The sequence below is a fragment of the Tamandua tetradactyla genome, chromosome 1 (assembly GCF_023851605.1).
Source record: "Tamandua tetradactyla isolate mTamTet1 chromosome 1, mTamTet1.pri, whole genome shotgun sequence".
Lineage (NCBI taxonomy): Eukaryota > Metazoa > Chordata > Mammalia > Pilosa > Myrmecophagidae > Tamandua > Tamandua tetradactyla.
Genome location: NC_135327.1, coordinates 7,171,011 through 7,194,291, shown reverse-complemented (window position 1 = coordinate 7,194,291; position 23,281 = coordinate 7,171,011). Strand labels below are relative to the sequence as shown.

Below are 23,281 nucleotides of genomic sequence, written 5' to 3'. Positions count from 1 at the left end.
ATTAAATGCAATAGTTTTTGATGGATTGCCTCCTTATAAAAAACATTAGTCACTGTCTTTTTATAAATTGGAAAAATGTCTTTGGAATCAAGCAGAGAAGGGCAGTAAAAGATGACACCAGCTGTGCTGCTAAAATACAAATCTAAGATGAATCTGAAGACAGCAAATTGACTGGCATCATTAAAGGTATGGAAAATGATAGTCTTTTATATCTCATCTGCTATTTTCATCTTTAGCTTGGTATCCTTGCTATTTCCACGCAGTCAGTACATGGCCCTTAAACTAACAATATTTATAGGTTATACTTGGAATAAGATAAAGACAAAAAAAATATTAACTATGTAACTGTTTATTTTTTTTTTTACTTTTAGTAAAAGTATATTACAGTAGTAAGAGTATAGACTTTGAAGTTATACAGACCTGGGTTCATATCCTTGCTTTACTGTTTATTAGGCATGTGAACTTGAGCCAATTGTTTAATATTTCAAAGCCTCCCTTCCCTCACCTATAATAATAGTATCTACCTCATAGGTTTATGATGAATAGTACATGAGATAGTGGGGTAAAGTACTTAGTATAGTGCTTGGTACACAGTAAGTGCTCAGTGAATGACAGTTATTTTATTTTCAAGTATGTCAGCTAAGGCATTTATCACATCTCACTGTGTCAAATCAAAGTTAAATCTTAAAACTTAAAGTATGCTTAGATGTTACTTTGGAAGATCTGTTTGGGTTGATTGGTTTTGGGAATGTCAAAAGAAATATTCAAGCAGAGATTATATCAGGAATATAGGTGTAAGGAAAACTAAACTAATTATGATTTTTTAAATTGTGTTTTAGATCCATGGACTTTTTCATCAAGGAACTTGGAAATTTTCCCATAATGGCACCACCAAGGAGAAAACAAGCTTCGGCTATTTCTTCCCATGCTATAACCATATTACTCATTTATTAAAGAGTTAGGTTTATTATATTTTTGCTGTTGTCCAGATACTAGAAATACATATATTTCTGTCACTTGGACTGAGTGAACCTGAGCAAGCTTCATTTAACTAACAAAATCCTGAGGAAGACCTTAACTGCACTTCCTTTCTAAATGCAAACTACCATGCTATCCTTACTTTGTTCTGGAAAAGGGATGAACTTTCCCTGAATTGTGTCCTGTGAAACAAGCTCTGGCTAAAGGATTGTTTTGGATTTTGGAGACTCAGCCATTCTATGTTTTGAGGAAACTGGATCTGTGGCAGAATAGAGGCACAGTCTGTTCCAGACAGGATAAGTGGAGAGCACTTGGAAAGTGTTTTCCATTGGAGCTCAGCACCTTTTTCCTTCTATTATGTATAGCTAAAGTTTTACATATGGACTCATTTAACTTTGTATCATAGGATGATAAAAACTAGTATATACCTAGTGCTTTGTAATTTACAAAGTCTCATTTATTATTTCATCTAATTATTGTAACAATCTTATAAGCTAGGTATTTTTATCATTGTTCTCCTTTTTCAGAGGAGAAAATTGAGGCTCATACAGTCTAGGTTACTTGCCCATGATTTTATAGCTAGTTAATGGTATTACTAAGACTTGAACCTGGTTTGATTAGCTTCAGTTACTGTATTATTTCCATTTTTTTACATTGTATCTTTGCCTTGTATGGTTTGTGTGATACCCACTTCCTCACCATCTTTGTTCCATGTCAATTAAAATTTGAGTCACTTAGTATTTGTAGTAGGAAATCAGGTCTTAAGAGATTTACCTATTTACAAACATGATTACTGAAGTCTTCAAATTCCAGATTACTAGACATGTGTGGAATCATGACTCCTTAGTATATATGAGCTATAAGATTTCTTTGCTATCAAGATGGCATAGAGAGGCATGGGAAGTTTTCTTTTTAAGATTGCTTAGTGAGTACATTTAGAGACCTTTATTTCAAACACAGAAGAATAATGGGTGAAAATCTTTTTTATGTTTTTTAATTTAAAGATACGTAGCCAGCAGTTGATCAGGGATAGTGACGTACACTGTCCTTGTCAGGAGATGTGTTTGACTTCCAGTGTAAAGTTATTGGTTAGGATGAGGCCCTCCATCTGTGAACTAAAGCTGAAATAAATTTGTTTAATCACTAGAAGGTGCTGTTTGCCTATGGCCTAGGGAAAAAACAGAGGTATTGGTCTGACATTGGGCCTACACTGCATTGAGGTGTGGTATCTTTAGTGATAAAACCACCAAACTCCTAAGACCGGTTTAAGTTATACAACCCAGACGACTGGACTTAGGGAACCATGAAACCACCTGTTAGGGAGAAGAAACAGCATGTGTAGCATGCTGTTAGCATTGTGTAGAGGAAAATCCTTCAAGAAAAAAGGAAATCCATATGAGGAAATTTACTTCCATGGGATGATTAGTAGACCTAACAAATGGGAGAAGTCACAGCCAAAGAAATAGAAATAATGGAGCAATCTGAAAAGGGCTTAAATATGTTCAGTATGTTTGTTTTATAAAGATAAAATAGAAGCAATAACATCTTTATAACAAGAGTACTTAACTGGAAAGTTAATTCCATGAAAAATGCAAGGTTGGGAATCTTAACAATGAAAACTACAATCATTGAAGTTTAATCAAAAGCCCAATAAATCAGATAAACAATAGGTTGAAAGAGAATTTGTGAATTGAAAGAAAAGAGACTGGTCACAGAATATAGCACAGAGAATATAGAGTTGGAAATCAAGAGGACAGCCTGATTAAAGAGTCGAATTTAGATCCTGTAGGAATTCTAGGAGATACTAGAAAAGCTACATTAGAGGATATAATTAAAGAGATAAGACTGAGAATTTTCCAAATAAGAAAGACATAAGCCCTCAGATTGAAGAAGTTCATGAAGTGCCAAATAAATCAACCTCAAATTGTATTGTAATGAACTTGCAGAATGTTAAAGAGGGTATCTTAAAATCTGTGGAAAGAGAGTTGTCTGTAAAAAATGAGCAGACTTCTCAGCAAAAATGGATGTTGAAAAATAGTGTCCTAGAGGAAGAGTTATAGTCAATGAAGAATTATCTACCAGCAAAACTCATTCCAGAGTGATGGTGAAATTGAGACATTTTCATCACAAGGAATCTAGTGTATTAAGAGTGCCTTTGGATGAAAGTAACAAAATATCCAACCAACAATGGCTAACAGATAAAGGTATTTGCCAAGTAATAAATCTGGGGGTGAGAAAGTCTAGGATTGGTTAACTGGCTCAACAATGGTTTGGCATCTCTGTAATTCTCATAGTCTCAAGATGGCTGTATTGGCCTCCAGCATCATGCTTGACATGACAGTAACCAAAGCAAGAAAAGAAGTAGCAGGTGGAAATAAGCCTTCTTGTGTATTTCTTTCTTGCCAAGGAAGAAAATCTTTCCCAGAAACCGTTCAGCAGAATTCCCTCAAATTTCATTGGCCAGACCTAGATCATAGGCCTTCTAGTTCAGTTGCTGGTCAGAGGGAACAGGAGTTCTGTGACCGACTTGGATCACCATGGTTCATCTCCTGGGACCAAGCATGTTGCCATCCTAACATCAGGGTTATTTTAGCAGGGAAGCGGGGCAGCTGTCGGGTCTTCTTCATATGGTTAGTGGTTGCCTTTCTCTGGCCACAAAAGTACTTGATGTAATACTTAAGACTCATTAAACTCGTTTTGGGATTCCCAAACCAATTGCCATTAAAGGGATTCCAATGGAATGTCATTTTCACATTGAAACCATTTTTGAGGATTATTTTGGCAGCTGGAACATCCAGCCACTTTGGCATATTAGGTGGCACTATCTTTATGTTTTTTTTCACCAAAGCAGTATGAAAAAACAGATGTGTTTGGAAAAGATGAAATGCAATTTACGCATTATTTCATTGCGAGTCCCCAGGATTTCAGTGAATATGTAATGTATATAAAATGATGATGAAATATCATTTGACTGTCACAGCTGTCTTGTTGGTATGTATTGTCATTTTACAGATGAGAAAATTAGGTGCAGCGAAGGCATCACTATGTGAAGAACAGCTAATATGTAGTAGGACTAAAATCCTAGGGTTTAAATTCTAAATCTAATGCTTTTGTAACCCTGGACTGAATGGCTTCATAAGGGTTTTATCTATTTATTTTAAGAATATGCTTTTAAGGGAGAATGGAGTAGAAGGCAAAAAGAAATTGTGTTTTGCACACCTAATACTAGCTTAGATTTTACTTAGCTTCCATAAGATTTTAAGTACTATTGCAAATCGGAGGAGAAAGAACTGAAAGACCTTAGTGGTACTATAGCAAATTAAAAAAAAACAAAGACTTCCATTTCCATAATGTACCCCAGTATAGTGTGGAGAGAACACAGACTTTGTATTCAGATGCTCCTGGGTTCAAATCTAACCATCACTTGTGTGATCTTGGGCAAGTCATGTAACCTCTCTGAGCCCTATTATATGTAACTTGTAAGTTAGGAATAATGACCCCTCACTGTATTTCTAAGTATGAACTGGGATGGTGCACAGTTTATAGCGGATAGTAGTATGTAATACATGGCAGCTACTGTAATAACTTATTTTATAGCAGTACACTAAATAAAGTTCAAATATAAAGTTTTTAAAATGCAGTTTTGTGGTAGTTCTCTTGATGACAGTTATTTTCCAGAGTTCTTCAGCTATTTCAGTTTTGAATGTGTAGCTAGGTATATACGCACTAAGCCCTTACAGATATAAACTGAGTGTTGTTTTTTTTTTTAACCACCTTGGATCTCTTGGCTTGCTTTGACTCTACAAATGTTCTTTTTCACCCAATTATAGGTCCTATGGCAGCGTATACAAAGCTATTCATAAAGAGACTGGTCAGATAGTTGCTATTAAACAAGTTCCTGTGGAATCAGACCTGCAGGAGATAATCAAAGAAATCTCTATAATGCAGCAATGTGACAGGTAAGGGCACATGGTGTTACTTTGGAGAGAACCTGGTTTTGAATTTTGTGTAATTATTTAAAGTTTGACTCCTAGAGATGCTTTTACTTAGTTATTTGCAGAAGGAAGAATTCAGTAGAATCATCTTGCATGTTCTTAGAGAAAAATATGATGAAAAAGTTTGAGTGTTTTAGTGGCCAGTCTTTTATGTTTTCTACATTTTTGCATAGTGTTTTGTTTTGTTTTTCTAGTTAGCCCTTTTAGAAACTAGGAAGAAGAGCCAGAAAGTGGTGCTGGCCTTTTTTTTCTTTTCTTTTTTTTTTTTTGATAATGATCTCTTTTACTTCCTATTGAGACAGCACTTCTGCAGAGATGGCTAAGAAGAGATAAATAAAATAATTTTTAGCTCTAGAAACCTTGGAATTTCAGATAGATCTGCAAAAGGAGAATCATTATGTATTACTATTCCTTCTTTCACATTTTAAAGAGTTTTTCAAACTGAGGTTGGTTTAGTATTTTATTTTTGAGGAACTAAGATTTGTCGAATGCTGTAAGCAGGAAATCAGGCCAGCAGGCAACCACAGAAAAACACGTGACTTGCTCTGAAATTCCGTGACAACATGGGTTGGTCACAGTGATGGAGCAGGCTTCCTGAGCACTGTTTAAACTTAAGAGACATACAAACCAAGGGTCAGTGCCAACTGTAGGGAGTTAGAAGAGAGATGATAAAGTATTGCTGTTACGGCTTTATCCAGTCTTCTGAATCTTGTTGGCTGTTCAATTTAGTACCTTCTATTTATATAACTTCAACATCAGGCAGGTGGAGCTTCCTACCAGCAAATTTACCCAGGAGCCCTGAAGTCTTACAGACTATTTAAATGCAGTCCTTATTCTCCCTCCCTTCCTTTTTTCTTTCAATTTTTGTAGCTAAGTGTACTAGATAAATCCCCATTTTCCTTGATTAAATTGACTGGATTAAGGCAGCAGTTTTCCTTTTCTCCGCTGCAAGATACATCATGAAAGCTATTCCAGTTGGCAAATTGGTGCTTTGCCACTTTTAATAGACTGTTGAAGAGCTCTGTTCCGAACAGATTTATTTATCCATTTCTTCACTAATACTCATTGTGTGTGTGTGTTTGTCCTTCTTCTGTCCTTGTCATTGACATGTTTCCCAAGGATGAAGGGGCCTTTGAAATACTCAGACTTAGTGAAGCTGAGTTGGTTTTAGCATCTTCATTTTGGGCCTGATAACAGTCTAGCCAGTTAAAGCTGGTGGCTCTTGGAGGGGAAGTTATTTAATTTTAAAGGAAGGCTTGATTTTTCTTTGAAATTTCTTATTTGGTACCTCTCTTTAGGCTTGAACCTACGATTCTAGCTCTGATACTGACTATTTTTTCTTTATAATAGTTACTAGTGTGATTTTTTTTTCCCTTTATTACAAAATGCGTATGACTTCTTAGAAAAATGCAAATAATTTAAAAGAATAAAATCATTTACATAAATAATTTCTACTTCTTTTTGAGATTATACCAATTCTGTTATTTTGTAACCTTTTTTTTATAAACAGGATAGCTTCTCATGTTATATATTTTTCTGTAACATTTTTCATGGATTTGCGGTATTCCAGTATATGGTTATATCATTATTTCTTTAATAGATTTCCTAATGTTAAACTTTTAGATGGCATCTAAATCTGATTTTATAAATAGCACTATAATGCTGTTTCATTTTGTACAGCTGTTATTCTTTTCTTAGGATAAATTTGTAAATGTAAAAATAGAAATACTGCATTAAATCACATGAACGTTTTTGTGCTTTTGTTATTTATTAGCATCCAGAAAATTTATTTTATGTTTTAACCAGGAGGGTGCCCTTTTAACCCTGAATATGAATAATTGATCTTTTGAGCTGAGAAATTAATTTTTATTAATTTGAATTAAGAGAGGCATTTGAAAGCTATTCCACTAATTTGTATTATCTTTCTCTCTCTTTCTAGCCCTCATGTAGTCAAATATTATGGCAGTTATTTTAAGAACACAGACTTGTGGATTGTTATGGAGTATTGTGGGGCTGGTTCTGTGTCTGATATCATTCGATTACGAAATAAAACAGTAAGTTTACCCTCTAGCACAGTCCTATCTCTTCTGCCATCTTCTTTTCCCTGAGTCTTCATTTATGTGCATTCTTTTGCTACCACATTTTTCAAATTTCCCCTTTATCTTGGTTCTTTCCCCCTCTTTGCTCTTTGACTGCTCCTGGATATGACATTTTAGACACCAACCCAGACCTCTGCTTATTTCTTACTGCGGAAAAAATGACTATCAAGTCTGCAATGAGTTTGTGTTTTAGTTTTTGTTTTTTGGCGTGGGCAGGCTCTGGGAATCGAACCCGGGTCTCTGGCATGGGAGGTGAGAATTCTGACATGTGTCACTGTTGCACTGACCCGCAGTGTGTTTTAAAGGTTTAAATTTGAATTTGGATTTCTCCTCCCACCCAGCATGTTCACTGATTATCTTCCTTTTCATCCTCTATACTCAGAATCTGAAATTAGCTTCATTATTTTTTTTGTTTGTCTAAAATGGAAAGTTTATTTGCTGAGTACACCAAATAGGATGCAAGCACTGTCATGACAGATATACAGAAATATAGCTTTATTATTAATCAAAGATAATCTCACTATGAAAGATTATTTGATGTTACTTTGATTGCTGGAGTAGGAGTTAGGAATCATGGGTTCCTGTCCAACTTCGGTTGCCTCAAGTTTTTATTCATTTACTCACTAAATATTTCCAGAGTACTGTTCTAGGCCCTAGGGATACAGTTGTAAATAAAACAGACAACAGCCCTGCTCTCATGATAGTGTACTTTCTAATAGGGCAGCAAAAAGCAAATTAATGATAACTAGACAATAAATATCAGATAGTGATCGTTGCTTTGAAGAAAATGAAAGTCAGGATGAAGTGATGATAAAGTGATAGAGAATACCTGGTAGGCTACTTGAGCATGGATGGTTAAGGAAGGTCACTCACAGGAGGTTACATTTAAAGCAAGACTTGAATGACAGGAAGGAGCTAAGACTTTGGAAAGAGCATTCTATGTAGGAAAATAACCAGTACAGAGACTCCACCGCTGAAATGAATTAGGCATGTTGGAGTAACAGTAAGAAGGCCACTGTGACGGAAGGAGATGAAGTTAAACAGGGCCAGGTTTTGTTAGGTTATTTAGGCCGTGATAATGAATTAGAGTTTTATTCCAAGTCCAAGAGGAAGTCATTGCTGAGTTCTAAGCAAGCGACTAAGTCTTCTGATTTACATTTTAAAAGGTAACTGGCTTCTGTGTGGATATGAGTAGAAGCAGAAGTCTTAGCCTTTAGGATTTTTTTGGTTTTGTCTTTATAAGAAAAATAGGAATAATATACCTGTTAAGTATTTACAAAATTATTATGAAAATTAATTTAAATGCTTTGTGAATGTACTTTGTAAATTGTGAGGTGCTATGCAAATTATAAAGTGGGCATGTTAAAAAACTTAATTATAACTTTGAATTATCCATATTACTATAGCCTTTTCTTAATTTACATTTTGAAAGTTAATGTGTTTGCCTGATTAAATAGCAAGTTCTTTAGGTAGGAATAAAAGGATATATTTTTAAAAGTTCAAAACTTTGAATAATTTATTGAATTAAGGATTGGGTTCCAGAGCTTCCTATATGCAGCATTAAGTTATTTTGTTTCGTGTATTTAATGGAGAGGCAGGAGAGAGGTGCCTGAAAAGGTAGAGCTGTGTTCCAGTAGCCATGTTTCTTGAAGATGATTGTATAATGATATAGCTTTCACAATGTGACTGTGTGTTTATGAAAGCCTTGTATCTGATGCTTCTTTTATCTACCTTATGGACAAATGAGTAAAACATATGGATTAAAAAGAAATAAATAAGAGGGGGAACAAATGTTAAAATAAATTTAGTAGATTGAAATGCTAGTGATTGGTGAGGGGGAGGGGTAGAGGGTATGGTATGTATGAATTTCTTTTTTCTTATTTCTTTTCTGAATTGATGCAAGTGCTCTAAGAAATAATCATGATGATGAATATATACAGCTATGTGATGATATTGTGAGTTATTCATTATATACCAAGAATGGAATGATCATATGGTAAGAATGTTCATGTTTATATGTTGTTATGTTTAAAAAAAATTAAGAAATTGAAAAAAAAAAACCCAAAGTTAATTTCGATGACGCTTTTGGTGTTTTTTGATATCATAATATTATTTTATTATATTTATGTACTTTTAAACTCTTAAGGACTGGTTTTTTCTTTTTTTTAATTTATTTTTTATTATCAAACCCAAATGACATACAAATATGAACATTCTTAACATACAGACATTCTGTGCATGGTATACAATCAGTGGCTCACACTGTCATCACATAGTAGTATATTCATCACCATGATCATTTTTTAGAACATTTGTATCACTCCAGAAAAAGAAATAAAAAGAAAAAACCTCATATGTACCATACCTCTTACCCCTCCACTCATTGACCACTAGTATTTCCATGTACTCAATAGATTTTTTTTTAAGCTTTTTTTTTTTGCATAGGCAGGCTCTGGAAATTGAACCTGGGTCTCCGGCTCAGCAGGTGAGAACTCTGCCACCGAGCCACTGTTGCCTGCTCTACTCAATAGATTTCTTTTTTTTTTAATTTATTTTATTTATTAAACATACAAACACAAACATTCTTACCATATGATCATTTCATTCTACATATAATCAGTAATTCACAATATCATCACATAGTTGTATATTCATCATCATGATCATTTCTTAGAACATTTACATCAATTCAGAAAAAGAAAACAGAAAAAATTCATACATACCATACCCCTTATCCCGCACTTTCATTGATCACTAGCATTTCAATCTACTAAATTTATTTTAACATTTGTTCCCATTATTTATTTTTATTCTGTATGTTTTACTCGTCTGTCAATAAGGTAAATAAAAGGAGCATCAGACACAGGTTTTCACAATCACATAGTCACATTGAAAGCTATATCACTATACAATCATCTTCAAGAAACATGACTACTGGAACACAGCTCTACATTTTCAGGCAGTTCCCTCCAGCCTCTCCATTACACCTTAACTAAAACCGTGATATCTATTTAATGTGTAAGAATAACTTCCAGGATAATCTCTCAACTCTGTTTGGAATCTCTGAGCCATTGACGTTTTATTTTGTCTCATTTCTCTCTTCCCCCTTTTGGTGGAGAAGGTTTTCTCAATCCCTTGGTGCTGAGTCCCAGCTCATTGTAGGATTTCTGTCCCACGTTGCCAGGAAGGTCCACACCCCTGGGAGTCATGTCCCACGTAGACAGGGGGAGGGCTGTGAGTTTGCTTGTCATGTTGGTGAAGAGAGAGAGAGGACACATCTGAGCAACAAAAGAGGTTCTCTTGGGAGTGATTCTTAGGCTTAATTTTAAGTAGGCTTACCCTATCCTTTGCAGGGATGAGTTTCATATGAGCAAACTCCATTAAGGGCCAATTTTTTTTTTTTTAATTTTTTAAATTAATTTTTAAATTAAAAAAATATGACAAGAAAGAAACACAAGCATTCTTAACGTAATCATTCCATTCTACATATATAATCAGTAATTCACAATATCATCACATAGTTGCATATTCATCATCATGGTGATCATTTCTCAGAACATTTGCATCAATTCAAAAAAAGACATAAAAAGACAACAGAAAAACAAATAAAACGAAAACAGAAAAAAAAAATTATACATACCATACCCCTTACCCCTCCCTTTCATTGATCACTAGCATTTCAAACTAAATTTATTTTAACATTTGTTCCCCCTATTTTTATTTTCACTCCACATGGTCTACTCGTCTGTTGACAAGGTAGATAAAAGGAACATCAGACACAAAGTTTTCGCAATCACACAGTCACATTGTGAAAGCCATATCATTATACAATCATCATCAAGAAACATGGCTACTGGAACACAGCTCTACATTTCCAGGCAGTTCCCTCCAGCCTCTCCATTACATATTGAATAACAAGGTAATATCTACTTAATGCATAAGAATAACCTCCAGGGTAACCTCTCGGCTCTGTTTGGAATCTCTCAGCCATTAACACTTTGTCTCATTTCACTCTTCCCCCTTTTGGTTGAAAAGGTTTTCTCAATCCCTTGATGCTGAGTCCCAACTCATTCTAGGATCTCTGTCCCACGTTGCCAGGAAGGTCCACACCCCTGGGAGTCATGTCCCACATAGACAGGGGGAGGGTGGTGAGTTTGCTTGTTGTGTTGGCTGGAAAGAGAGGCCACATCCGAGCAACAAAAGAGGCTCTCCTGGGGGTTACTCCTAGGAGGGGTCGATTTTAATACTACAAATTACTGTGTCACATTTAAATGTTTTGACTCTGCACTGTCCAGCAAAATAGCTAGTAGCCACATGCAGTTATTGAATACTTGAAATATGGCTAATCCAAATTGAGATGTGCTGTAAGTATAAAGTACATACCAGATTTTGAATACTTATTGCAAAAAAAATTAAAAATTTTTTATATTGAGCACATGTTGGAATGATAATATTCTAGATATATATAGCTAAGTGAGATAAATTATTAGAATTCATTTTTCTTTTTTGAAGGTGGCTGCTAGAAAATTTTAACTTAAATCTTTGCTTGCATTTTATTTCTGTGAGGCAGTGCTGTTTTAACCAGTTGGCTCAGCTGATTAGAATAAGAAGTCAGTAAGTCAAGACATGAAGTTTTCTCTTTGGCCACAGAATGTACCCCAAACTCTGGCCTATTACCTCCCCAATAATGTTTGCTTGGGTTTTTAGTGGATACTTTGTCACTTATTAGCTCAGTGACTTTTGGCAAGTTACTTAACGTTCCTGTACCTCAGTTTCCTTTACTATAATAGTGACGATAAGAATAGTACCTACCTCATTTGGTTCTTATAATTAAATAAGATTACATGAGATTGCAAAAATAGTGCTTAATATAAACACTTAGTAATTGTTAGCTATTTTTAATATTATTAGCATTATGCCTGGCTTAAATAGGTGCTTATTAAATATTTGTTGATTGATAATATAGTGGTATTGAACCACATGTATTCTTATATGCCTTATACCATTTGATTTTCATAACACTCTTGAAGAAAGGTGATATTATTCCTGTATCATAGATGGAGAAACTGAAACTCAGAGAAGTTCAATAACTTGCTTAAGTCACACAGCTAGAAAGTAGAGCCACGAGTAGAAGCTAGATCTTTCTAATCCCAAATCTCATACTTTTTGTACCACACTATACTCCCTTCTAAATGTGAGCTATTTGTCCTAAGGGAGACTGACTGAGAGTTTGTTGATAGATTGAGTTTGTTTAGGACTGGAGTTAGATCTACATAAAGTCAACGTTGGACTGATCAAATACTCTATGTCAGTCTCTTTCATTTATTGTCATTTAACAATTTTTTGGCACCTTCTGTGTGCCAGGTGGCTTTCTTAGTGCAGGGTATATAAACAAATCACAGATGTTTTCTAATGCTAATGTTCTAATAAGGAAGACAACATAAATGGGGTATATAGAGAATGCATAAAGTGTCAGATGATGATAATGCTGTGAGGAAAATAAGGTAGGATAAAGGAATCTAGGTTGGAGGGGAGCTAGGGAAGACCTTGGGTTTTTCATGAGGTGATATTTGGGTAGCAGTGAAGTAAGGAGCAAGTTGTACAGATAGCTGGATCATGAATGTTCTAGGCAAAGAGAACAGCAGATGAGGAGCCTAAAGGGGGGCATGTGCTTGGAGTAGATCTTGCTGGAGGAACAGCAGGAAAGCCACTGTGGCTGAAGCCGAGTGAGCAGAGTGGAGATTAGTGGAAGATGAAGTGAGACGGAGCCAGCAGCTGGATCATGTAAGGCCTGCGTGAGGATTGCCTTTTATTTTGAGTGTCTTAGAAAGGCACTGGAAGCCTTTGAATAGATATAGATTTCATTTTTAAAAGGTTCATTATGACTTCTGTATAGAAAATACACTATTGAGGGTCAAGGGTGGAGACAGAGAGACCAAGTAGGAGATTATTGCTGTAGTTCAAGCCAGACATGGTAGCTTGATCCAGGATAATTTGGACATATTTTAAAGATAGAGAAGAGTCAAGGATGGCCTCAAGGCTTTTGTGAAGGAAACTGAAAGAAATTTCTTTTCATTGAGAAGGGAAGACTGTGGGACAGGGTTAGGTTGGTTGGATGTGAATAGGAAGGGTTGAATGGTAGTGGAAATAAAAGAATTTGATTTTGACATGGTTTTTTTTGTTTTTGCATGAGCAGGCACCGGGAATCGAACCCGGGTCCCCAGCATGGCAGGCAAGAACTCTGCCTGCTGAGCCACCATGGCCCGCCCGATTTTGACATGTTTTTAAACATTAAAAACAATGCTTGTTAGGTGTTTAAGTGGAGCTATTGAGTGGGTAGATACATAAATCTGATGTTTAAGGAGAGAACTGGGCTGGAAATGTAACTTTGGGCGTGGTCTTCATATTGATGGTATTATATCAATATGGGACTGTCAAATGTTCACAGGTTCAATAATACCTTGTGTTTATATTTGAAGAAATAAAGGAGTTAGGATCTCTTTGTTTCTAATGTGCTCATGTAAACTGATAGAATTTGAACTTTTCATTCTTTTTATAGTTGACAGAAGATGAAATAGCTACAATACTTCAATCCACACTTAAGGGACTGGAATACCTTCATTTTATGAGGAAAATCCACCGAGATATCAAAGCCGGAAATATTTTGCTTAATACAGAAGGACATGCAAAACTTGCAGATTTTGGAGTAGCGGGTCAACTCACAGTAAGTAAAAATGTTTCTTGTGTTGATAACTTTTAGCTCTCTCTTGAAACCAGTTCATCTTACTTGTATTTTAAAAGTAAAATGATTTCCTTAATTGTATTAGCGAAAAACCATAGAATCTACTAATAGGTTACAAAAGAGCTGGCAGATTATTTTAGATCCTTTGCTGGGGTTCAGGACACTTAGTTGATTTTTAATAATTTTTGTGTGTACAGTTAAGTGATATTGGTTACATTCACAATATTGTGAATAACTGCCTGCCATTCATAATTGACTCTTTAAACTATGTGCATGCTTAGTTTAACTTTAGTAAATATGAAAACTAAAGGAAGAAATGATAGAGTAGAAGTTTAAATTCTAGTGGACTTACATTATCACATTAAAAAAAGGAAAAAATTTAAAATCCGAACTCCTTTCCTTGTATAAGACATAATATCATCTTGTTCAACCTCCAGGCAGTACCAGATAGTTACTGAAAATGCTCTCCTTGCTTGCTTCCAGGATGTGACACTCTCAATTCTCCTTCTACCTCACTGGTGCATGGCAGTGAAAAGCACATTTCAAAACAGGAAGTAAAATTATCTGATTCTGTAAAATAAGAAAATATATATATGAAAGTATATATAGAGAAAAAATAGAAAATGTTCTGGACAGGTATATCCTAAAATTCACAGCGACAGATATCAAGTGGTTTTCTTAGATGGTAAAATAGACACACACTCACCCCAACACAAACATATGTATGTTAAAGCTGGTATTATGTACAGTTTTAATTTTTTAATTTTGTCTGGGACATGCCAGGGAGTCTCATATGTATTGCATCAGCACAGAAATTGCTTTGATGTTTAAAAAAAAATTCAGAAGCTTATTCAATATTATGGTTTTTGGGCCAGCTAAAAGATTTTTAACACAAAAGGAAACAGTACCAAGCAATATTATCTAAACTACAGTCTTGATAATAAAACCAAACCACAAACTATATCTTGTAGTGCTGTACAGAACGCTGTAATTAAAAAATTAAGGGTAGTGTGACTATGGCTCAGTGGTGGAATTCTCAACCTTCCATGCTGGAGACTCGGGTTCGATTCCCAGTGCCTGGCCCTGCAAAAAATAAAAATAAAAGAAATAAGAATACCAGTTACATTAATTAATAATTGATTACTGAAAAATAACTTATGTTGTTCTTATTGCTAAAATGCCTATAGTTACAGAGTTTTTTTTCTCTTTTAAAATGTATAATTTAGTGTTTTTAGTATATTCACAATATTGTGCAACCTTATCTAATTCCAGAATATTTTCATCATCCCCAAAATAAATTCCATATCCATTAGCAGTCATTCCATTGTCTTCTTTCCCCAGCGCGGACAAACTACTAATCTAACCTTCTGTGTTTGTGGATTTGCCTACTATGGACATTTCTTATCAATAGAATCATCTGTGATCTTTTGTTTCTGTTTTTTTTTCCTTCAGTGTAGCATTTTCAAGGTTCCTCCAAGTTAATGGCATGTATCAGTTCTTCTTCCCTTTTTATGGCTGAATAACATTCCATTGTATGGATATATCACACTGTGTTCATCCATTCATTAGTCAATGGACATTTGGGTTGTTTCCAAAATGGATAATTCTGCTAAGAAATTCATGTACATACTTTGTGTGAATGTGTTTTCATGTGGCACATAATATTGCTGAATCATATGGTAATTCTGTATTTATCTTTTTGAGGAACTGCCAGATGGCTTACCAAAGTGGCTCTGACGTTTACATTCCCACCAACAGTGTACAGGAGTTAAACTTTATCCACACTTATTTTCTGTCTTTTAGATTCTAGCCATTCCAGTGGGTGTGAAGAGATATCTCAGTTTAGTTTTGATTTGCACTTCCCTAATAACTAATGAGTTTGAGCATCTTTTCATGAGCTTATAGGCCATTTGTATATCTTCTTTGGAGAAGTGTCTGTTCAAATCCTTTACCCATTTTTTAGTTGGGTAATTTGTCTTTTTGTTGTTAGGTTCTAAGTGTTCTTTATATATACTCGATCTAAGTCCTTTATCATGCATATGACTTACAAATATTTTCTCCCATGTTGTGGGCTTTTTCAGTTTCTTAATGGGTCCTTGGAAGCATAAGTTTTTAATTTTAATGCAGTTCAACTTATCTATTTTTTTGTTGTTGTTGCTTGTGCTTTTGGTGTCATATCAGAGAATACATTGCCTCATCTAAGCTTACAGAGATTTATACCTATATAAAACTTTGAGTTATAGTTTCAAGTTTGACATTTAGGTGTGTGGTTCAACATTTTTGTATATGGTGTGAGGTAGAGTTCCACCTCAAATTGTTTTTTTTTGGCACGGATATCCAGTTGTTTCAGTATCAGTTATTGAAGAGACTATTATTTTTCCCTAAAATTGTGTTGGCCCTCGTGAAAAATCAATTGACCATAAGTAGGATTATTCCTTAGACTCTCAATTCTATTCCATTGAAATATATGTTTATCCTTATGCCTGATCCACACGGTCTTAATTACTATAGCTTTGTATTGTTGTTTTTTTAACTTTTTAAATCGTATAGTATAACATATATACCAAGCAAAGAAGTAAAAAAGCAATAGTTTTCAAAGCACTCTTCAACAAGTAGTTACTGGACAGATCCCAGAGTTTGACATGGGTTACCATATGATCCTCTCAGATTTTTCCTTCTAGCTACTCCAGAATATAGGAAGCTAGAAGAAATAAATATTTTTTTATCATCACAATAGACTTTTTTCTTTTTTTGTGTGTGAAAAACAACATATATGCAAAAAAGCAATAACTTTCAAAGTACAGCACCACAATTAGTTGTAGAACATATTTCAGAGTTTGACATGGGTTACAATTCCACAATTTTAGGTTTTTACTTCTAGCTGCTCTAAGATACTGGAGAATAAAACAGATATCAATTTAATGATTCACCAATCATATTCATTTGTTAACTCTTATCTTCTCTGTATAACTCTGTCATCACCTTTGATCTTTCCGTACCTCTCTTTAGGGGTGTTTGGACTATGGCCATTCTAACTTTTTCATTTTGGTAGTGTCTGTCACTAATATGGGGTAGGGAGATGGAACTATCTGATGTTCTGGAGAAGCTGGCCCCTCTAGGTATCAGGACTTATCTGGTCCAGGAACCCATCTGGGTGTTGTTGTTTTCTGAAAAGTTACCCCAGTGCATGGAAGCCTTGTGGAATCTTATATATTGTCCTAGGTGTTCTTTAGGATTGGCTGGAATGGTCCTGGTTGGGGTTTGGCAGGTTATGATAGGTAGCAATGTCTAATTGAAGCTTGTGTAAGAGCAACCTCCAGAATAGCTCTTGTCTCTATTTGAACTCTCTCTGCCACTGATACTTTATTAGTTACACTTCTTTTCCCCCTTTGGTCAGGATGGAATTGTTGATCTCACGGTGCCAGGGCCAGATTCATCCCTGGGAGTCATTTCCCACGTCACCAGGGAGACTTCCACCCCTGGATGTCATGTCCCACGTAGGGGAGAGGGCAACAAGTTCACCTGCTGAGTTGGCTTAGAGAGAGAAGCCACATCTGAGCAATAAAAGAGGTTCTCTGGGGGTAACGTTTTGGCATAATTTTAAGTAGGCTTAGCCTATCCTTTGCAGCAATAAGTTTCATAGGGGCAAACCCCAAGGTCGAGGGCTAGGCCTATTGGTTTAGTTGTCCCTGCTGCTTGCGAGAATATAGAAATACTCCAGATGGAGAGACTGAATATTTCCTCCTTTCTCTCCAGTCCACCAAGGGGACTTTGCAAATACTTCTTTATTCACTGCCCAAATTACTGTGGAATATATTGGGACATCACATTAACCTGAGCAAACCAACAAAATCTCACGCCCTATTCAAGATTCCATACACTGATGATGTTCAACTAAACTGAACTGTGTAAGTTAAATTAGGTAATGTGCTACCCAAAATATAAATTTTGCACCAAATAAACATCTCTCCCTTTGGTCTCACACAGAAGTTGAAGTTTTAAAATATGGACAGTATCATCCTTTACCCTGTATTCTAATCTAGTCCTATCCAGATCAGCTTGCTTCATATCTCTAGTTGAGGTCTGATCCCTTTTTCAACTTTTTAAACAGTTCCTTTATGGGGTACTGCTAACTTTCATAGCTTCAGAGCTCTAACTCTGAGTCTCAGGTGTCACATAAATACTCAGTTTCTGGGAATGATCATGTTATAAACAAACAGCTCAGTATCTCAGAATTTAGAATTAACAGTTACAACTCCTGAATATATGTGACTCCTGTAAGAGCTTACAGTCTAGGTACCTTTACAGTAGACCTTCCTAATAACCCATGCTCTTGATTCAGTTCACTGAGTTTTATATTATAGTTAGTCCATATGAGTGAGGCATGATAATATTTGTCTTTTTGTTTCTGACATTTTCAGTCAACATACAGTCCTTAAGGTTTGTTCACCTAGGTTGCATGCTCAAAACTTCATTCCTTCTTGCGGCCGCTCAGTAGTCCATTGTCAGTATACGGCACAGTTCCCCTTTCCGTTCCTCAGTTGTTGTACCCTTAGGCCACCTCCATCCATCGTGGATCGCAAACACTGCCACCGTAACCACCAGTGTGCAAATGTGCATTCGTGTCTGCACTGTCAGTTACTCCAAGTATATGCTGAGCAAGGGGGTTTCAGGATCATATGGCAACCTCACCCCTAACCTCCTGTGGAACCACCACACTGCCCTTCAAGGGGCTGCATTTCTCTGTTTCCCTGCCAACAGTGAATAGGTGCATCTCTTTCTCCACATTTTCTCTAGCACTTGTTTCTTTCTGTTCTTTTTAAAAGAGTTTTAATTACACATCGTACAATCCCTAACCTAAGTATATAGACATGCCTTCCATACCATAATCTATATGAAGACATTTCCTTTTCTTCCACAAAAAATCCATACCCCTCCCCCATACACTGCCCCACTCCATCCCACTGGCCCCCATACCGCCTGCTGACATTTAGTTTTGGCATAATGCCTTTGTTACATTCAGTAGAAGCATAATACAATGTTACTGTTGACTATATGCATTGATTGTACTTTTTGCTATATACCATCTATTTTCAACAACTTACAGTGTTGATTTTTGTTTGTTCTCCCTTATGCAAAAAGTTTTTTATTTGTGCATTTAATCACCATCATTGTTCACTCTAGGCATTCCTATGTTATACTGTCTCAGTGTTTATCCTCTAACTTTCCTTCTGGTTTCATACCAGCCCCAGTCTTTCTCCTCCTGTCTTACTCGCATTCCCAGTGCTACCAGTTTTAAGCCTTTGGAGGAGTTGATGTTAAAAATCAGGTTAAATTTCCCAACCACTGACTTGGGATTTACTTTTCATGGTCTGTTTAGTCTATCACTTGTTCATCTGCTTTCTAGCTTCTGAAATTTTGTAGCTGTGGCTTTTCCCTTTTCTTTTTTTGTTCTTGTAAATTTATTCCTTAAAAGAAATCCTTCTAGTATTTGTTTAGTGGGTTTTGGGAGGGAGCAAAAACAAAAGTATTTGTTCAATCTGTTATTTTTACCCTAAAATCTACAATATTTCTGATGCCAAAATGGGTATTTCATCATAAAGATGTGTCATATGTATAAGGATTTACTAAACTCATTTGTTATCAGTTGGATTTTGAGTACCCATTTAGGTTGCTTATAGTGTTCCTACCATCATAAACATAAAATCTGATAAACATCCTTGCATCTAAACTTTTCGACACTTCCTCGAGTATTTCCTTAGTATAATTTCTTAATGTTGGAATCTGGGTCCGAAAATATGAAATTTTAAGTCTTTTGATGCATATTGCCAAATTTTTTCTACAAGGGAACAATTTTTGCTTCCACTTGCAATATATAACGATGATAACTGTGTCCATTTTCCCTCATATTTACCAATACCAAGTGTCAATAAATTGTATTTTCCTTACCATTTTCAAAGCAATTAAATATATTTGTATTTGATTATTGGCTATTTGTAATTCTTCTCCTGTAAAATAACTTCATCTTGTTTGCCAGTGTTTCTTTTTATTTATTTATTTATCTTGTTTATTATTTTGCCAATTTTTCTAATCAAATGTAGACCTTTAAAAATATGTATTTGTTATGAAAAGATAAACCAGACTGAAAGCATTTATATGTTAAAGGTGTTAATTCTTTGTTATATATATTGAAATATCTTTTCCTAGTGTGCTGTTTGTCTTTTTATTTTGATTAAGGTTTATTTTTTGAATATACACGTTTTCAAATATTATACACACAAAAATCTACCTTTTATTTTATGGTACCTGCCTTTGATGTCATGTTTTTGTCTTCTAAAACTGTTCGTCTGTTCTTTGTGCTAGTAGTATTTTGGGTTTTGTCCTTTGTATTAAAATTTCAATGTATTTGAATTTATTTTCTTGAATACAAGGTAGGAATGTAAGCGTAGTTTTATAAATGACTAAGTAGATGCCCAAAACCTTCTTATGCGTGCATTTTTGGTTTGTTGTCTTTTGTGTGTATGTGTGTATCCATTCTTTGCCCCCTGATTTGAAATAACATTTTAATTATATATTGAAATCTTATCTATGCCACAGTCTGTTTCTGGACTTATTTGGCTTTGTAATCCAGATTTGGTTGGGTTAGTGTCCCCTCATTACTTTCAATTTTCAAAAAATGTCTGGCTATCAAAGTATCCATTTTTTTAAAGTATCCATTTTTAATTGAAATAATTCTATAAAACAAGTTTGACTACCACCATTTGAAAACAAATTCAAAATTTCAGAGCTAAGGAAATGACTAAGCAGTTAAGTTAGTGTGTTAGTTAGGGTTCTCTAGAGAAACAGAATCAGCAGGAAATATTCATAAATATAAAATGTATAAAAGTGTCTCAAATAACCATGGGAACTTAGAGTCCAAAATCTGCAGGGCAGGGTGTGAAGCTGATGATTCTGATGGAGGGTCTGGGCGAACTCCACAGGAGAGGCTCGCCAGCCAAAGCAGGAAGAGAGCCTGTCTCTTCTGAATCCTCCTTAAAAGGCTTCCAGTGATTAGATTGAGCATCATTCATTAAAGAAGACACTCCCCTTGGCTGATTACAAATGGAATCAGCTGTGGATGTAGCCGATGTGATCATGATTTAATTCTATGAAATGGCCTCATAGCAGCAAACAGGCCAGCACTTGCCCATCCAGACAAACAGGTACCAACACTTGGCCAAGTTGACACATGAACCTACCATGACAGTTAGTTTCTACTTTAATTTATTACATAGGATCCACAAAGTGAGATCATTTTAAAAATGCTACCTGTCATTTACTCCTCACTGATATACCCCAACCTAAGCCACAGTCTTTTTCAAAAGGAACATGAGGCGGTGATGATGAGAAGGCCTATATCCAGAGAGTTTACCTTAAGCCAAACTAAGACTTTGAATATATCTTTTTTTTCCTGATTGTACATGTATCTACATGCTCACGTAAACCATCAGAGTATTCCAGAAGTATACAGGGTGGGAAGTAAAAGTCCTTGGTGATTCTGCCCTCTAGAATCTTCTAGAACATTCTTGTTTTAATCTGTGTTAGAATGATTGAGAACCTTTTTTGTGTTTCTTGGTTGTTTGAATTTCTTTTGTGACGTGCTTGATCATGTCTTGAGCCTGGTCTTTATATACATTTTAAGTTCGAGATATTCTTTTTGTTGGAAAAGTCTTTTTCTCGATAGTTTTAATGCTTAGTGTCCTCTTTCCTTTCTATTTTAGGATACGATGGCCAAGCGAAATACAGTGATTGGAACACCATTTTGGATGGCTCCTGAAGTGATTCAGGAAATTGGGTATAATTGTGTGGCAGACATCTGGTCGCTGGGAATAACTGCAATAGAAATGGCTGAAGGAAAGCCACCATATGCCGATATCCATCCAATGAGGGTAAGGTCATAGACAGGGAAACAAAGTGGTGGTTAGTTACTGCTTGTAATTAAAAACTTAATAAAATGATTTATTTGATTAGATACTGAACAACAAATGAATTAATTATATGTAAATGATATGTCACTCTAGATGACACACTTCCATGGACTCTAATTGTAGTTACTACTTAATTCACACCTGATCTATCCCTCTCCATGGCAAGGGTTGTGTACTGATAGCCCTTTGGCAGGACACGGGCCACAGAAATGAATGGTTTGGTGATGCAATATGATAACAGATGTTTTAGAGGCTCACATCTTAACGTGATAGCATTACCTAGAACTGTATAATGGTTGTCTCCTTCAGTACATACGTGGTCTTTTTATTTACTGTTCCTCTTGATTCCATATTGTATTATCAGGTAGCAGGTGTCATTTATTACAGTATTTTTGCTAATGATTTTCTTAGAGTAGTATTAAGAAGAAAGCGAACTATTTTTCTTTTAAATTTTTAAAATATAATATAACATATATACAAAGCAAAGAAAGGAAAAAGCAATAATTTTCAAAGCACTCTTCAATAAGTAGTTACAGAACAGATCCCAGAGTTTGTCATGGACTACCATTCCATCATCTCAGATTTTTCCTAGCTGCTCTAGAACAGCTAGAAGGAATATATATGTATATATGTATATATTATCATCACAATAGACCTTTTACTTCATTTTTTGTGAAAAATAGCATATATACAAAAAAGCAATAAATTTCAAAGCTCATCACAGCAATGATTTGTAGAACAGACTTCAGAGTTTGGTGTGGTTAAAATTCCGCAATATTAGGTTTTTACTTCTAGCTGCTCTAAGATACAGGAGACTAAAAGAAATATCAATATAATGATTCAGCAATCATACTCATTTGCAAACTTTTATTTTTTAACTTTTCTCTAACACCCAGCCTTGTTCTTTCCTTGCCTTTTGACTGCCTCCCCACTGTAGGCATTTAAATTTGTAAATTTTGGTTTGTAGATTTCCAGCTCTGAAACCTTTTAAAGGCTCTGTTTCCAGCTTCCATGTACTTCTAAAGTGTTAAGGACCTGTTCTAGTTTGCTAGCTGCCGGAGTGCAATATTCCAGAAATGGAATGGCTTTTAAAAAGGGGAATTTAATAAGTTGCTAGTTTACAGTTCTAAGGCTGAGAAATATCCCAATTAAAGCAAGTCTGTAGAAATGTCCCATCAAAGGCATCCAGGGAAAGATACCTTGGTTCAAGAAGTCTGATGAAGTTCAGGGTCTCTCTCTCTCTCAAGTGAGAAGGCAAATGGTAAACACAGTCGGTATTTCTCTCTCAGCTGGAAAGGCACATGGTGAAAACAGAGTTCCTCTCTCATCTGGAAGGGCACATGGCGAACATGGCGTCATCTGCTAGTTTCTTCTCCTGGCTTCCTGTTTCATGAACCTCCCTGGGAGGCATTTGTTGGCTGGTGGACTCCACTTCTCATGACTTTGTCATTTTGATCTGCTCTTTCTGAATCTCCTTTATTCTCCAAAATGTTTCCTCAT

At 35.5% G+C, this 23,281-nt stretch overlaps 1 protein-coding gene across 4 annotated transcripts in view; it reads left to right on the top strand.

Annotated features, from left to right (window-relative positions):
- STK4 (serine/threonine kinase 4) overlaps positions 1-23,281 on the top strand; it is a 153,704-nt gene that overhangs the window by 5,775 nt on the left and 124,648 nt on the right. For all 4 annotated transcript variants that reach the window (XM_077167990.1, XM_077167985.1, XM_077167995.1 and 1 more), the window contains exons 3-6: positions 4,809-4,937; positions 6,913-7,027; positions 13,632-13,796; positions 21,575-21,742. In XM_077167990.1, the coding sequence (XP_077024105.1) occupies positions 4,809-4,937; positions 6,913-7,027; positions 13,632-13,796; positions 21,575-21,742 (577 nt within the window). The remainder of the gene's footprint in view (positions 1-4,808; positions 4,938-6,912; positions 7,028-13,631; positions 13,797-21,574; positions 21,743-23,281) is intronic.